General features: G+C 34.4%; 2 protein-coding genes across 2 annotated transcripts; both read left to right on the top strand.

Annotated features, from left to right (window-relative positions):
• Positions 1-308: 308 nt before the first annotated feature.
• On the top strand, positions 309-1,329 carry LOC144293340 (olfactory receptor 8K3-like). The gene has a single exon (XM_077864426.1). It carries the CDS (start codon positions 388-390, stop codon positions 1,327-1,329), a length of 942 nt encoding a protein of 313 aa, XP_077720552.1. The 5' UTR covers positions 309-387.
• Positions 1,330-15,616: 14,287 nt separating this feature from the next.
• On the top strand, positions 15,617-16,558 carry LOC144293341 (olfactory receptor 8K3-like). The gene has a single exon (XM_077864427.1). The coding sequence runs from the start codon at positions 15,617-15,619 to the stop codon at positions 16,556-16,558; it is 942 nt and encodes a 313-aa protein (XP_077720553.1).

The following is a 16,558-nucleotide window of genomic DNA, read 5'->3' on the forward strand; positions in this document are numbered from 1 at the left end:
GATAAAGTCTTTTTTTTTTCTTTTGCCTTTCATCATTGCACCTCAACATTATTCACATTGTTTCTTCTGTTCGCTTAAAACAGTTTTTCTTAACATCAGGATTTCTGACAAAAGAATGTATGTACTTGGGTATCCGGTTATTTATTAGAAGCTCACAATCTTATCAGCAATGCCCTATATGAGGTGAGTGTATTTTCTAGAAAAAAAATGTTTATAATTTAATGTTAACAATGCTGTATTTTTCTGTAATGTTCATATAGCTCACTCCTAGACTCCTGACACTTCTATTTTACTTGTATTCAGGATAAAACAAGACCAGATAATATAACATGAAAGCTATCTACTATGCTGATTATCAATTCAGAATAGGTTTTCCAACAAACCTGGATGGCAAAACACAATCTAACGGTGCTCAATGAGTTCATTCTCATGGGAATCACAGACAAACCTGAGCTGCAGGCTCCACTATTTGGGCTCTTCCTCATCATCTATTTGATCTCAGTGGTGGGCAACCTGGGCATGATCGTCCTCACCAAGGTGGACGCCAGACTACAAACACCCATGTACTTCTTCCTCAGACACCTGGCCTTCACTGATCTGGGTTATTCAACGACTATAGGACCAAAAATGTTAGTAAGTTTTTTTTTGGAAGAAAACACAATTTCTTATTATTTATGTGCCACACAGGGAGCTTTCTACATGATCTTCATCATTAGTGAACTTTTTATTCTAACTGCTATGTCCTATGACCGCTACATGGCCATCTGTAACCCTCTGCTCTACCCCGTCATCATGTCACAGAAGGTGTGTCAGGTGCTGGTGGCAATCCCTTATCTCTACAGCATATTTGTTTCACTTTTTGTCACCGTAAAGATCTTTAGTTCATTCTTCTGTGGCTACAATGTTGTCAATCATTTCTACTGTGACTGTCTCCCCTTGTTATCTTTGCTCTGCTCAAATACACATGAAATTGAATTGATGATTTTGATTTTCTCAGTTTTTGATGTGATTTCATCCCTTCTGATAGTTCTTGTGTCTTACCTGCTGATCCTGGTAGCCATCGTCAGGATGAATTCAGCTGAGGGTAAGCTCAAGGCTTTTTCCACCTGTGGGTCCCACCTGACAGTGGCCACAGTGTTCTATGGGACTTTGATATTTATGTATGTGCAACCTGAGTCCAGCCATTCCTTTGACACTGATAAAGTGGCATCCATATTTTACACCCTTATAATCCCCATGCTGAATCCCTTGATCTATAGCTTGAGGAACAAAGATGTAAAGTATGCTCTACATAGGATATGGAAAAAAATATGCAATACCTTTTCTTAAGTTTATTGTATACTATGCGGTTCCTATGAATTAAACAATCAATATTAAACATTTCTCTATGTTTCTTTAGAGGGAAAAGCAAGGATAAATAAGTTCGATGTATATCTAGAGATTTGCTTCTATGTACTATTCATATTTCAAAGTACTCTGAATACATTGTGCATAAGCAATAAATATATTTTTTCCTTCCTGAGGGAAAGAGACAAGTTATAGGCATAATAACTGGGGCTTGTGTTAGTACTGGAGAATGGGTTAGGAGACTATAAGCTATAACACCAAGGAAGTAGTGTGGATATGCTGTGTGGGAGTAAAGAAGAATACTTGGTACAGAAAGAGAGTAAAAATGACTCATGTTATTATCAACTATCAGAATAAACATTCCAATGTCTATGTATTATGTGTATAGCTGTGATTTTTAGTAAGAACATTCTTTCTGTTTAGCCTATGTAGGTTTCTATGGGTTGCCTAAGTCACACTTGATGGGATGCCTGGTGGTTCAGCAGTTGAGTGTCTGTCTGCCTTTGGCTCAGGTCGTGATTCTGGGGTCCTGGGATCGAGTCCCACATCAGTCTCCTTGCAAGGAGCCTACATCTCCCTCTGTCTCTGCCTGTGTGTGTGTGTCTCTCATGAATAAATAAATAAAATCTTAAAATGAAATAAAAACACACTTGATCATAGTTTTAAGGAGGTTCAGTGTATTGTACTAGCTTGAAGTCATCAGTCATCTGAATTTGCTCAAATATCTCCATTCCACAGGGAGGTTTTTGTGTCCCAGTCTTTCCTCATGAGTGCTATTACATAGGAGCTCTAGAGACTCTATCAACTACACACACTTGGCATTTCAACAATCCAGTAATCACCACAGCATCTAATTTTGTCTTAATACATCCATTGTGCCTAACAGCAGATAGAACTAGTGAATTAAGTTTCATATAGTCTGTCATAGATGTTTCCATGTTTTTAAATTTTTCCTACCAGCTTGATCTTGATTCTTAAATGCTTGTTTTTGTCCAATGGTGTTACTCTCTGAAAAACAAAGATAAGTTTTGAGTAAAAGTCACAGTCTAGTAGTTTTTGTATGCTTACATACAATGCCTACTCTATCATAAATGAGGGTGTTGTCTTTCATTTCGTCAACTTTCCACAAATTTGGTTCAAATTAGTATATACTCCATTTCTATTAGGATACATTGATAACATTGGATACAATAAATACATTGATTTGTTGATCCTGTCTGGAGAAAACAAAAGATGATTCTGTGATTTAAACAGTGAACATGTGATATGATATGTAGTAATTTATATACTTCGTGTGGTTTTTGGACATACTTCCTACATAACCCTCCCTAAATCCCCTTATATTTTTATTTTTATTATTTTTTAACATTCAATAAACTTTTTCACATTATGGAGAAGACTATTTTCTGAGTCCACTCTCATAGAATAAAATTTCTTGAAGTCAATAAAATTATATTAAAAATAATTCATAAGAATATATATACAAATTTATGTATAGGCATATGAGGACAAATATTAATAGTGCCTTTCTGGTTTATTTTTTAAGTATTGAGAAAAATTATGTACCTTAGTATGAGCTATGCATATATAAATATAAGAAAACCCTGTTTCTTAGATTATATATATTGGATAGAGTTACAGTGAAGTGTGGATAATATATGGATTTGAAAAAACAAACTGTGAGTAAACAGAACACAATATTGTACTCCTATAATAAATATTGGAGTGTCTTTGATTAACCCACAGGCTATAAGCCAAAAAGAGAAAAACTATATATTAAGATTTATAAATTTTGATCATGTATTTCATTCACTTAAAAAATTATTTGTATTTCCTTGTTAAGTAGATACATAAAGGTATTATATTTTTCATAGAATATAATAATTTAAAATCAAAAACTGCTACTAACATAAAAACTTGTTCAGCATTATCATTAATGAATTTCATTTTAAATGTCAGTGAGAACAATATATGTCGAGAATAATATCTAGCTGTTGGTGAGTAAGTGGAAAAGTTAAAACTTTCACACATTGCTGGTGGAAAATTAAAATGGTATAGATACTTATTTTTTAAAATATTTTATTTATTTATTTATTTATTTATTTATTTATTTATTTATTTATTTATGAGAGAGAGAGACAAGCAAGGGGGAAGGGCAGAGGGAGAAGCAGAGTCCCTGCTGAGCAGAGAGCCCAATACTAGACTTGATCCCAGGACCCTGAGATCATGACCTGAACAGAAAGCAGATAGGCAGATGCTTAACTGACTGAGCCCCCCAAGCACTCAAAATAGTATGAATATTTTAAAAATATTCATTGTCTGAAAAATTAAACAAGAATCCAACATATTTAGGCATTCTACTGCCATGTATTTACCCAAGAAAAAGAGCACATTCCATTGAAAGTATGTGTATATGAACATCCATAGAAGCCTTACTTATAATAGACACTGGAAATAGCTCAAATGTCCTTCCACTTGAGAATGATTAAACAAATTATGGAATATCCAAGCAAGTGAATATGATTCAGCTATAAAAAGTAATAACTCACAAACACAAAAATATGGATGTCTCTCAAAATTATTAGGTAGAATAAGGGACATTGGACTTAAAAGGGTCAACAATCTAACATTAAGTTTTTTAAAAATCTAAAATTCAAACTCATCCATAGTTACAGAGAACAGATCAAAGATGAAATCCTAGCAAGCACAAGGAAATGGCCTAAGAGAAATACAGCTTGAAAAGGAAGAAGTAGGACTGTCCCTAGAGCAAATGGCATGTTATCTAGTAGAAAACCTCGAGGAATGCCCCCATGAATGTGAGTTCAGCAAGATGACAGGGTACAAGATCAATGCACAGATATTTTGTAGAAAACAAAATTTTAAAAAATAACATTTATAATCGGACAAATATAATGAAATACTTAGAACAGAACTCAGAAAGCATGTGCAGGGTCTTTATGCTGAAAAATATGCTGATTAAAGAATTCAAAGGAGATCTGAATAAATTGCAGGACACAGAGTTCAAAGACTAGTAGACTCAGTATGCTAATGATACCAATTCTTACCAAACTGTTTTATATGTAATGCAAATCAAAACAAAATTCTAGCAAGATATTTTATAGATATAGATGAGTTTATGTCAAAATATTTAGAAAAGATAAAGGACTTAGCATAGCTTAAAGTACATGTAATAATGTCAAATAACATGGAGGGAAGCAATCTATGCCATGTTAAGACTTTCCATGTAAATATAATAATCAAAATTGTGTGACCTTGATGGTAGAAAAAAGGCATATAAAGCAATGGAACAGAATAGAGAACTCAGAGATAGACTTTCACAAAAATTAAAACTAATTTTTCATGAAGGTACCAAGCTAATTCAATAGAAGAAGGATTACCTTTAAAAATCATTCTGGAATCTTTTAATGTCCTCAGACAAAAACAAATTATGTTGACCTAAATCTTATACAAAATATACCCCAAAATAGATAACAACTTTAAAGCAAAACTATGAAATGCTTAGACAAAAATACATATACATAACTACATATTGATAAATTAGACTTCATCAAAATTAAAACAACCTGCTAATCACATTCTTGGAAATGATTCCAAAGGAATCAAAATGCATGTTCACACAATCATCTTAAGGTAATGTTTATAAAATTTTTATTTATAATGATTGAAAACTGGAAAGAATCCAAATGTCTTTCAAAGACTAAATGGTTTATATTTGCAATGCTGTGGATGGAACTGGAGGGTATCATGCTAAGTGAAAGAAGTCAATGTTTTGCAATCATATGAGAAATATCATACAATTTCACTCATGTGGAATATAAGAAACAAAATAGAGGATCATAGGTGAAAGGAAGGAAAAATAAAATAAGATGAAATCAGAGAGGGAGACAAACCATAAGAGACTCTTAAGTATAAGAAAGAAACTGAGAGTTGCTGGAGGGGAGGTGGATGGGAGGATGAGGTCACTGGGTAATGGGCATTAAGAAAGGCACTTTATAGAATGAGCACTGGGCATTATATGCAACTGATGAATCCCAGAACTCTACCTCAGAAACTAATAATACACTATATATTAATTAGTTGAATCTAAATAAAATATAGTTTTTAAATTACTAAGTGGTTTAACAAATTTTACTATCAATACTATGGAATACTATTCAGCCACCTTAAAGAACAAATGATATATACACACTAAAACAGGGATGGGGGGCAGCCCCGGTGGCTCAGCGGTTTAGTGCCGCCTTCAGCCCAGGGCCTGATCCTGGAGACCGGGGATCGAGTCCCACGTTGGGCTCCCTGCATGGAGCCTGCTCCTCCCTCTGCCTGTGTCTCTGCCTCTCTCTCTCTCTCTCTCTCATGAATGAATAAATAAAATCTTAAAAAAAAATAAAATAAAACAGAGTTGGGTCTCAAAAGAGTGAAGTTAAGTGGAAAAAGCCTATCCCAAAAGATTATAAATTATTCACTATTTATAAAACATTGTTCAAATGACAAAATTGTAGTAATGGAAGAAAATATTAGCAGTTACCAATGGTTAGAAACAGTTGCCTGAGAGGTAGGGAGATGGAGTGGCTTTGAAGGGGTAACAGAGAGAACTTTGTGGAGATGGAATAGCTCTGCTATTTGACTGTGGTGGTGGTTACAATATCAACCTGTGATAAAATTCAGAGCAGTGAATGTACACAAATACATGAAAGAATAACCCCAAACTGGTGAAATTTGAACAAAATATGTGTGTTATACCAATGTCAGTTTCCTGGTTGTGAAATCATACTATAGTGTTGTAAGATGTTATTATTGGGTCAGAAGATCTGAGTGAAGATCACATGGGATCATTCTCCAGTCTTTTTTGCAACTTTCTATTACTTTATAATTATTTGAATATAAAAAAGTTTTTTGTAAATGGCAAATTAAAGTTGTCTTGATCAGGTAAGAGGCAGGAAGGGTAGAATGGAGTTAAAATGTATAAACACCAAGACACTTTTGGAGTGATGGATATGTTTGTTATCTTGCTGGTTTTCACATTTCCATAGGTATACACATATGTCAAAATATCAACATAAAAGTGACAATAGAAACAGACTAATAATGTTTGTTGTTGGGTAACTTGGAAAGAAAACGGGAGAAGCAGTATAATAAATTATATGAAAGATACTTATAATACTGTAAATGCACAATTAATAAGAAAGGTATAATTTGTGCACCTGATATGAAAGGAAAGATCCAAGATAAGTCTTGCATTTATTTATTTGTTTGTTTTTATTTCTTTAAGATTTTATTTATTTATTCATGAGAAATAGAGAGAGAAAAAGATAGATAGAGATTGAGAGACAGAGACACAGGCAGACAGAGAAGCAGGATCCATGCAGGAAGCCCGACATGGGACTCAATCCCAGGTCTCAAGGATCAAAGGTGGCACTAAACAGCTGAGCCACCTGGGCTGCCCTGTTTGTCTGTTTTTAAATAGGCTACAAGCACAGGTGCATCTCACAACCCTCAGATCAAGACTTCAGCTGAGAGACACCTGAGTGGCTCAGTGGTTGAGTGCCTGCCTTTGGCTCATGGAGTGATCCTGTTGTCCTGGGATTGAGTCCCATATCAGGTTCCCCACAGGGGGACTACTTCTCCTTCTGCCTATGTCTCTGCCTTTCTCTCTGTGTCTCTCATGAATAAATAAATAAAATCTTAAAAAAAAATACTTCAGCTGAGATCAAAAGTTGAATGCTTAGCTGACTGAGCCTCCCAGGCATCCCTCTTGCATTTATTCATAGAAGAGTATGTTGGGATAATACATATGAAACATTTGGGAAAATTAATGAGTATAGTTTATCCCTTATTAAGAATACATCTATATAATATTTAATTTTTATTTTTTATATATAATTTTTAAGGGGTGAAACTCAGGGGTGTTCATTGAGGCACTACCCTGTACTGTTGGTGATAAGTAAGAGTTGGAGATAAAATGTTTATTAAAAAACATTAAGTGAAATTTGTTAAATATATATCATGGTTTATAACACAGAAAGAAGCAACACATGTCGTATCATCTTTACACAAGTAAAGTGACTTAAATGCAACGATGAAACTTATAGAAAAATAACACAAATACATAGTTATATATATGTAAAATATATTTTTGCAAGGACAAATTGATCATATAAGCATATATCAAGTACAACGGAGCATGTTTCAAGGTGGGAGAGAAAAATTGGACTGGAGTTGGACAGAAGGAATAAATAAAATTCTGCAATGTGAAAGTAAGGAGAAAAAGCAAAATGAAAAAAGCAACAGTGGAAACCATGTCGGTGATGGCTAGTCACTATGCGATGAGAATAATGTCTAGCTAATTTCTACCTTAGAAGGAGGAATAACAATGAAAACAAAAATGAAAATAAAAGAAATAACACATATTTACATAATACATAATTTTTATTCCGTTTATAATTTTAAAATAATATAGAACAGAATTAATCATTTCTCTATCATGTCACCCATCCCAGGAGACCACTTGATAAGCCTGACTAAAATACATGACATTTTAATTAAAAGTCCTGTGAAGAAGAGATGAAAAGTTATGTAAGAGTGAAAAATAGCTCTTGTTTCTTTGTTGATCTGCTTAGAATGTCTGTCCATTACCTTGAGTAGGTGTTGAAGTCCCCTACTATTAATGTGTTATTTATTATCTATGTTACTTTTCTTTGGTTATTAATCATTTTATATAATTGGTTGTCCCAAATTAGAAGCATAAACATTTATAATTATTAGGTCTTCTTGTTGGATAGACTCTTTAAGTATGCTATAGTGTTCCTCCTCATCTCTTACTAAAGTCTTTGGTTTAAAATCTGTCTGATATGAGGATTGCTACCCCAGCTTTGTTTTAAGATCCATTTGAAGTTCTCCACCCCCTCATTTTCAGCCCGGAAGTGTCTTTAGTGTCTTTAAAAGGAGTCCCTTATAGACAGCATAAGGTTGGGTCTTGCTTTTTTTTTTTTTTTTTTTTAATCCAATCTGGTACCTTGTGTCTTTTGATTGAAGCATTCAGTTCATTTACATTCAGAGCAACTATTGAAAGATATGATTTAGTGCCATTGTATTACCTGTAAAGTCCTTTTTTCTGTAGATTGCCTGTTTCTTTCTGGCCTATGTTACTCTTGGGCTCCCTCTTTGCTTACAGGATCCCCTTTAATATTTCCTGCAGGAATGGCTTGGTGATCGCATATTCTTTCAGTTTCTGTCTAGCCTGAAAGCTCTTTATCTCTCTTTCCATTCTGAATAACAGTGCCTTACTGGATAAAATATTCTTTTTTAAGATTTTATTTATTTATTCATTTATTCACACAGAGAGAGAGAGAGAGAGAGAGGCAGAGGGAGAAGCAGGCTCCATGCAAGGACCCCAATGTGAGACTCCATCTCAGGTCTCCAGGGTCACACCCTGGGCTGCAGGCGGCGCTAAACCTCTGTGCCACCGGGGCTGCCCTGGATAAAATATTCTTGGTTGCCTGTTTTTCTCATTTAGTACCCTGAGCATATCATGCCAACTCTTTCTGACCTGCCAGGTCTCTATGGATAAGTCTACAGTTAGTCTAATATTTCTTGCTGTATATGTTAGGAATCTCTTGTCTCAAGCTGCTTTCAGGATTTTCTCTTTATTTCTGAAATTTGCAAGCTTCACTACTATATGTTGAGGTATTGATCTATTCTTATTGATTTTGGGAGAGGTCCTCTGTACCTCTCAGACTTAAATGTCTCTTTCCTTCCCCAGATTAGGGATGTTCGCAGCTATGATTTCCTCAAATATGCCTTCTGGCCATCCCTCTTTCTCTTCACCCTAAGCACTCCAATAATTCTGATGTTGCTTCTTTTCTGGTATCATTGATTTCTCAAAGCCTCTCCTTATGGGCTATTAGTTATTTTTCTCTCTTTTCCTCAATTTCCTTCCTTTCCATCAACTAGTCTTCTATGTCACTTACTCTGCCTTCTACCTCATTTACCTGAGGTGTTAGAACATCCAGTTAGGCTGCATCTAAGTTAGAATATATTTTTTTTTAATTTTGGCCTGTTTAGATCTCATTTCTGCACTAAGAGATTCTCTAGCATCCTTTATGCTTTTTTCAAGCCCAGACTAATGAATTTATCACAGTTATCCTGAACTCCAACTCTAACATTTTACTTAAATTCATATCAATACATCTATGGCAGAGAGTATTGCTTCTGGTTCTTTCTTTTGTTGTGAATCCCTTCTACTCATTTTGTCCAGAGAAGAATGGATGTATGAGTGAGCAGAATCAAAATATCAACCACGACTAAAGGAAAATACACACTAGACAAATCTGATGAGGTCAGAAAGCAAAACAGAAAAGCAAAAGAAAAAAAAAGGGAGGTGTAGAAGAGAGAATATAAACTCACATGGTGGACAAAAGAGGGTAATGCCCTTGTTCCTGAGTGGAATTTGGTCTCTGTGTTAGAAGACACTAAATTCCAAATTTTAAGAAAGCAAAACATATATATACAAAAATAAAATTGAATGGAGTGAAAGGAATCCAAAAATGAAGTATATATCAATAAAATGTAATTGTAAAAAAAAGGAAGTTAAAAAAAGACTTAAAAACAAAGACTTGATAAAATAAGAAACTAATTGAAGAGGGGAAAAAAGAAAGAAAAGAAATGGAATTTTTTAAATTGAAAGATAAATAAATCACGAGAAAAAACCCTCAAATTCTATATACTATTTTCCCCTAGCACTGTGAGGTCTGTTTTAGAGTCTTGTGAGGTCTGTTATTTGCTGTGCACCTGTTCTTCCTGCCTTGCACTGTTGGTAGGAATACAAGTTAGTGCAGCCACTCTCGAAAACAGTATGGAAGTTCCTCAGGAAGGTAAAAGTAGATACCCCACAACTCAGCAATCGCACTACAGGGTATTTATCCCAAAGATACAGATGGAGTGAAACAAAGGGTCACCTGCACCCCAATATTCATAACTGCAATATCCACAATAGCCCAACTGTGGAAGGAGCCAAGATGTTCATTGACAGATGAATGGATAAGAAAAATGTGGTCTATATAAACAATGGAATATTACTCACCTATCAGAAAGGATGAATATCCACCATTTGCTTCGTTGTGGATGGAACTGGAGAGTATTATGCTGAGTGTATTAAATCATCCTAGAAAGACAATTACCATATAGTTCACTCATATGCGGAATATAAGAAATAGTGCAGAGAACCATAGGGAAGGAGGGAAAACTGAATGGGAAAAAATCAGAGAGGGAGACAAACCAAGAGAGACTCTCTCTTCTTTTAAGATTTTGTTTGTTTATTCATGAGAGACACACAGAGAGAGAGATAGGCAGAGGGAGAAGCAGGCTACACGCAGGGAGCTGGATGTGGGACTCGATCCTGGGTCTTCAGGATCATGCCCAGGGCTGAAGGCAGGCGCTAAACCGCTGAGCCATCCAGGCTGCCCCAAGTGAGACTCTTAACTCTGGGAAACAAAGTGATGGTTGATGAAGGGGAGGTCGGTGGGACATGGGGTAACTGGGTGATGGGAATTAAGGAGGGCGCATGATATGATGAGCACTCGGTGTTATACACAGCTGATGAATTATTGAAAATTACATCTGAAACTAATGGTGCTGTATATTTGCTAATTCAATTTAATTTAAAAATGTGAAAAACAAGAGTGAAATAAATAAATAGGTGAGATAGATGATAGATTGATGATAGATAGATTATACATATGTAATTTATTCACTGGTGAGTCCAAATTTGCCCTGCTTATTAATAGACAACCTCCAGGCTTTTTTTTCCATCCTCTCATATGCTTTCGTGAGAATAAATAAATTGCTTGGCATCCCCTGAGGGAGAGTCTCAAAAGGTGAAGAAAAACCATATATTATTCTCAATATGCCATGTTAAGAAACACATATAGGAGTCAAGACAAGGTTTCATTACAGGTAAAAATAACAGAATATTTGTGTAGTACCTTATGCTACCAAATATCCACAAAGTTTTAGTGATGCTTGTAGCATTCCATTTCATGTCCATGGCCACCCTAGCAAAATGTGACATATCTGATTTAGTTTGCTTTGCTTTATAGTAAACATAATGCCTGAGAAAGAACAGAACTTAACTCCTTTGTCCTTGATTTTAAATTTTTTGTATGTTTTCACATGGGATGAGAGGCCAAATACTCCTGTGCATATTTGAAACTTCATTTTCATATTGTTATAAAATTCTTAGGTTTAATATAAACAGTTTTATCTCAAATGGAAGCCAAAACTGACAGCAAGTTATGCACAGTGGAAAAACATGCAATTTTTTTTAATTGGCAAAATTAAGAAACTACAGGTATTTTCTCTTATTTTGATGCCATTCTGAATACATACTTAGTGAATCTAGTCACTTTTCATGATTCTCTAAAAAATAATTTTGGACTTAAGATTATTTAAATAAATGCATGAATATAATTATCACTTGATATCTTTTTAAGGAAAGAAGGGGTTGCCAACTCACACTGAGTTGTGTGTGCAAAGCATTACTTAGATATTAGGAGACCTTTAAGTACCAAGTTTTACAGTAATGGAAGGATGTTCACAATGTTCTTTCCAGCGGGACCTGACTGAAAGCAGGTATAATTATGTCAAAGAATGTAGCTTTAAAAAAATAAATATCAAATATTCAATAGTGATAGTAAACTATGAAACAGCAATTTGATTCTTTTTGTAGAACTCCAAAGCTGGTGAGAGGAAATGCTTTTATCTTTCTTCACCTCATAGAAAAATTGGTACTTAAAAAAATGCTATTTAAAAGTCAGAGAAAGACAAATATGATTTCACTCATATGTGGAATTTAAGAAACAAAACAGATGACCATAGGAGAAGGGAAGGAAATATAAAATAAAAGGAAAATGGAGAGGGTGACAAACCATGAGACTCTTATGTCTAGGAAACAAACTGATGGTTGCTGGAGGGAAGGTGGGCAGGGGCGGGGTAACTGGGCGATGGACATGAAGGAGGGCACTTGATGGAAAGCACTGGGTGTTACATGCAACGGACGAATCACTAAACTCTACCTCTGAAACTAATACACTATGTTAATTAGATTTAATTTAAGTAAAAAAATGTTTTAAATGCAATTTAGAGACCCATGGGTGGCTCATTTGGTTAAGCATCTGACTTTTGATTTAGGCTCAGGTCATGATTTTAGGGTCCTGAGATCAAGCCCCACATCTCTCTCCCTTTCACTCTACCCCTATCTCAACTGTCTCTCTCTTCCTTAAAAAAAAGTAAAAACTTAAAAATTAAATAAATAAAAAATTACTAGTAATCTTTATTTCAAAAAAACACTATTTATCTTTTAGCCTTCCATGATTGTAAAGGAAAACAAAACAAATGAAAAAAAATGAAACAAGCAAAACCCAACATTTATACTGCTTTTTGACTGTACTTACTAAATATTTCTCTATTATTACCTACTGACGCACGTTAGCATATTTCTAATATAAGAAAGGTGTATGTCTCACAGGCATATAGCATATCCAAAGGTCACAAACATAAGCAAATTTATAAGTAAGTTAAGTGGAAATTACACATAATTACTTTTTATTTAATGTTGTGGAATTGTATGTTTTCATCTGCTTATATATATCTCATTCAGAGACTTCTGACTTATAATTTCATTGCAGGCAGTACATTTCCCTTTTTTTTTGGAAAAAAAGCATTGATATTCATAATTTTTTAAACCAAAAATAGTGTGCGGCCCGGGTGTCTCAGCGGTTTAAGTGCCGCCTTTGGCCCAGGACGTGATCCTGGAGATTCAGGATCGAGTCCGGCATCGGCCTCCCTGAATGGACCCTGCTTCTCTCTCTGCCTCTGTGTATGTGTGTGTGTGTGTGTGTGTGTGTGTGTGTCTTGTGAATAAATAAATAAAACCTTTAGAAAAAAATAGTTCTCTTACCTTAAAATGCCATCCACCTCCTACTCTGGCATAATTTTTTTATCTATGGGTTTTTAGGGTATTACATACATTTTCTGTTGTTACATATATTTTTATCTCCATTATGTGCCATATTATAGTTTGAATGGATTCCTGTGGGCTTCATATATGGAATTTCAAAGTGCATCCAGGAATTTACATATACCTCATCTTTAGTGTATTTTATTTTGTCTCTATGGTATGGTGTATCACAGTGACTGTCAACTTTCTCTTTTTTCTTTAAAGTATTATGTCTTTTAATTCAAAGGGAATTTTTATGAAACTTCATTGCATGAAACCTCTGCCAGTAGTCTTTTTACCTCCCAATTTCACCACATTCCTGTAGTTTCTTGCTTGATAAAGTGCGTATGATTTGTTACATACAAGTTAGTATATCTCTATTTTAATGAAAATCCCACAAGGGGAAGAATAGTATTTTAAGCAAATCTATATTAAAATAGCTTATATTAAAACATTGTGAAAATAAATAATAAAATTGGAAGATAAGTAATCCAAAGAGTAGCAACATTCTTGTTCAAATTTAGTCATGGAATAGCCAGTGGGGTAGGAACTGGGATGAGTTGCAAATGTTACATCCTGTTTAACAGTTCCTCACTTATTTATACTAGAGCCCCTACAAAGAACTTAAGTCACTGGCCAGAGAATGCATAAGTATGTAAGTAAAGAAAGCAGAAGCATTTCTGATAAGTTATTATCACTATTAAAAAATAAGCAAGCAAGCAAGCAAACAAGCAAAAGCCCATAACGTACTTGATTTTTGAGAACTATTTCCAGGTAACATAAACACATTGAGTTATTGAATCCTCAGTTATCCTACCCAAAAACTCTTCAAAGAAATGTCAGTTTTAGAAATGAGAATAAAGAGTTTTAAATAGCTTTCACTTTTTGCCAAAATTAACCCTTTGCATATACTATAAATTAGGATATAGTAGAAACTATATCTCCTGGTATGGTTCACCATATAAATAACTCCCACTATGATCTATTATACTTTCCTTAGACATACACCTGTCAAATACCAGTCAAATATGCTAACATCCCAGGCATAATATCTTTCATAGGACCATGTTTTGAGGAGTAGGTTTTGTGCATTTGGGGAATTTGTGGCTTAAAATTATTATATAATTAACATATGTATTAGGTCATATGACTAATGTATTTTACAAATGTTATTTTGTGATTGTGCCACGTAAATGATAGAATGTGGTTAGATGGGAGATGTATAGATATATTCATTGTTATTAGGTATATTATTGTATAGTTTAACATTTTTTGTTTTTTTAGATTTTATTTAATTGCAATTTGCCAACATATAGTATGGCACCCAGTATTCAGCTCATCACAGATGTTTAACTTTTTTTGATGTAGTATATCTCTGTTCTACAAATTTAAAGAAAACAAAATAATCAAAAAATAATTTAAATACAATTTGAAGTAGATAAAAATTTCAAATAGATAAAATGTTTTAGATTATAAAGTTCTTTAAAATCGGAGATTCTATAATTTTAATAGATACTCAATAAAGTTTTTTTTAATTGAGACAAATGAAGAATAGTAAAATAATAACCCTTATATATAAGTCCTAAATATTACTTGTTTTTTAATTTTTTCTTTAACATCCCTATCTATCATCTGTCTATCTATCTATCTATCTATCTATCTATCTATCTATCTATCATCATCTATCTAATTATATCATCAGAGCTTCTTAACTTTGTTACTATTGCTGGTCTTGGATGAATATTGTACTGGAAATAGTAAATATATTTTATAATTACTAGTACATAGAGAGAGTATATATATAGTAATATATCCAGTACAAATAATTACAGTACAATTATTTGTACTGGATATAGTAAAATATTTGTACTGTAAAATTATTGTACTGTAATTATTTGTACTGGATACAGTAAAATATTTAGCAGCTTAACAAGTGTCTAACCATTAGAAGTCAGTAGCATCCCAACTCCCAGGTGTGATAACCAGAGTGTCTTCAGACATTGAAGAATATTCTTTCTGGGCTAAAATGGCTCCAATTGAGAACTATTCATCTACTTCCATTTCTCTTTCTTTCCCTATGTATGTATAGTAGTTTTTGATGGAAATGAGTTTGTCTTCAAATATCCTTAAAAGGAAAGCTTGGATGTATCTTATTTATACTAGTTTGCCATACTAAACATTTCCCAGTATTTAATGCATGAAATCTATTGATTATGATGATGTATCTACCCAGAATAGATTTTTAAATAAACCTGGATGGAAAAACACAATCTGACCATGCTTAATGAATTCATTCTCATGGGAATCACACATCATCCTGAGCTGCAGGCTCCATTATTTGGGCTCTTCTTTGTCATCTATTTGATCTCCGTGGTGGGCAACCTGGGCATGATCATCCTCACCAAAGTGGATGCCAGACTACAAACACCCATGTACTTCTTCCTCAAACACCTGGCTTTTACTGACCTTGGTTATTCAACAACCGTGGGACCCAAAATGTTAGTAAATTTTATTGTGGATCAAAGTACAATCTCCTATTACTTTTGTGCTATGCAACTAGCTTTCTTTCTTGTGTTTATTATCAGTGAACTTTTCATTCTGTCAGCTATGTCCTATGACCGCTATGTAGCCATCTGTAACCCTCTGCTCTACCCCCTCATCATGTCACAGAGGGAGTGTCAGGTGCTGGTGGCAATCCCTTATCTCTACAGCACATTTGTGTCTCTTCTAGTCACCATAAAGATTTTTAGTTCATTCTTCTGTGGCTACAATGTTGTAAATCATTTCTACTGTGACTGTCTCCCCTTGTTATCTTTGCTCTGCTCAAATACACAAGAAATTGAGTTGATGATTTTGATTTTCTCAGTTTTTGATGTCAGTTCATCCCTTCTGATAATTCTTGTGTCTTACCTGCTGATCCTGGTAGCCATTGTCAGGATGAATTCAGCTAAGGGTAGGCTCAAGGCTTTTTCCACCTGTGGATCCCACCTGACAGTGGCCACAGTGTTCTATGGGACTTTGATATTTATGTATGTGCAACCTGAGTCCAGCCATTCCTTTGACACTGATAAAGTGGCGTCCATATTTTACACCCTCGTTATCCCCATGCTGAATCCCTTGATCTATAGCTTGAGGAACAAAGATGTAAAATATGCAGTGCAAACAATGTGGAAAAAACTATGCAATAATTTTTCTTAA

This window comes from Canis aureus, chromosome 21 (genome assembly GCF_053574225.1).
Source record: "Canis aureus isolate CA01 chromosome 21, VMU_Caureus_v.1.0, whole genome shotgun sequence".
Classification (NCBI taxonomy): domain Eukaryota; kingdom Metazoa; phylum Chordata; class Mammalia; order Carnivora; family Canidae; genus Canis; species Canis aureus.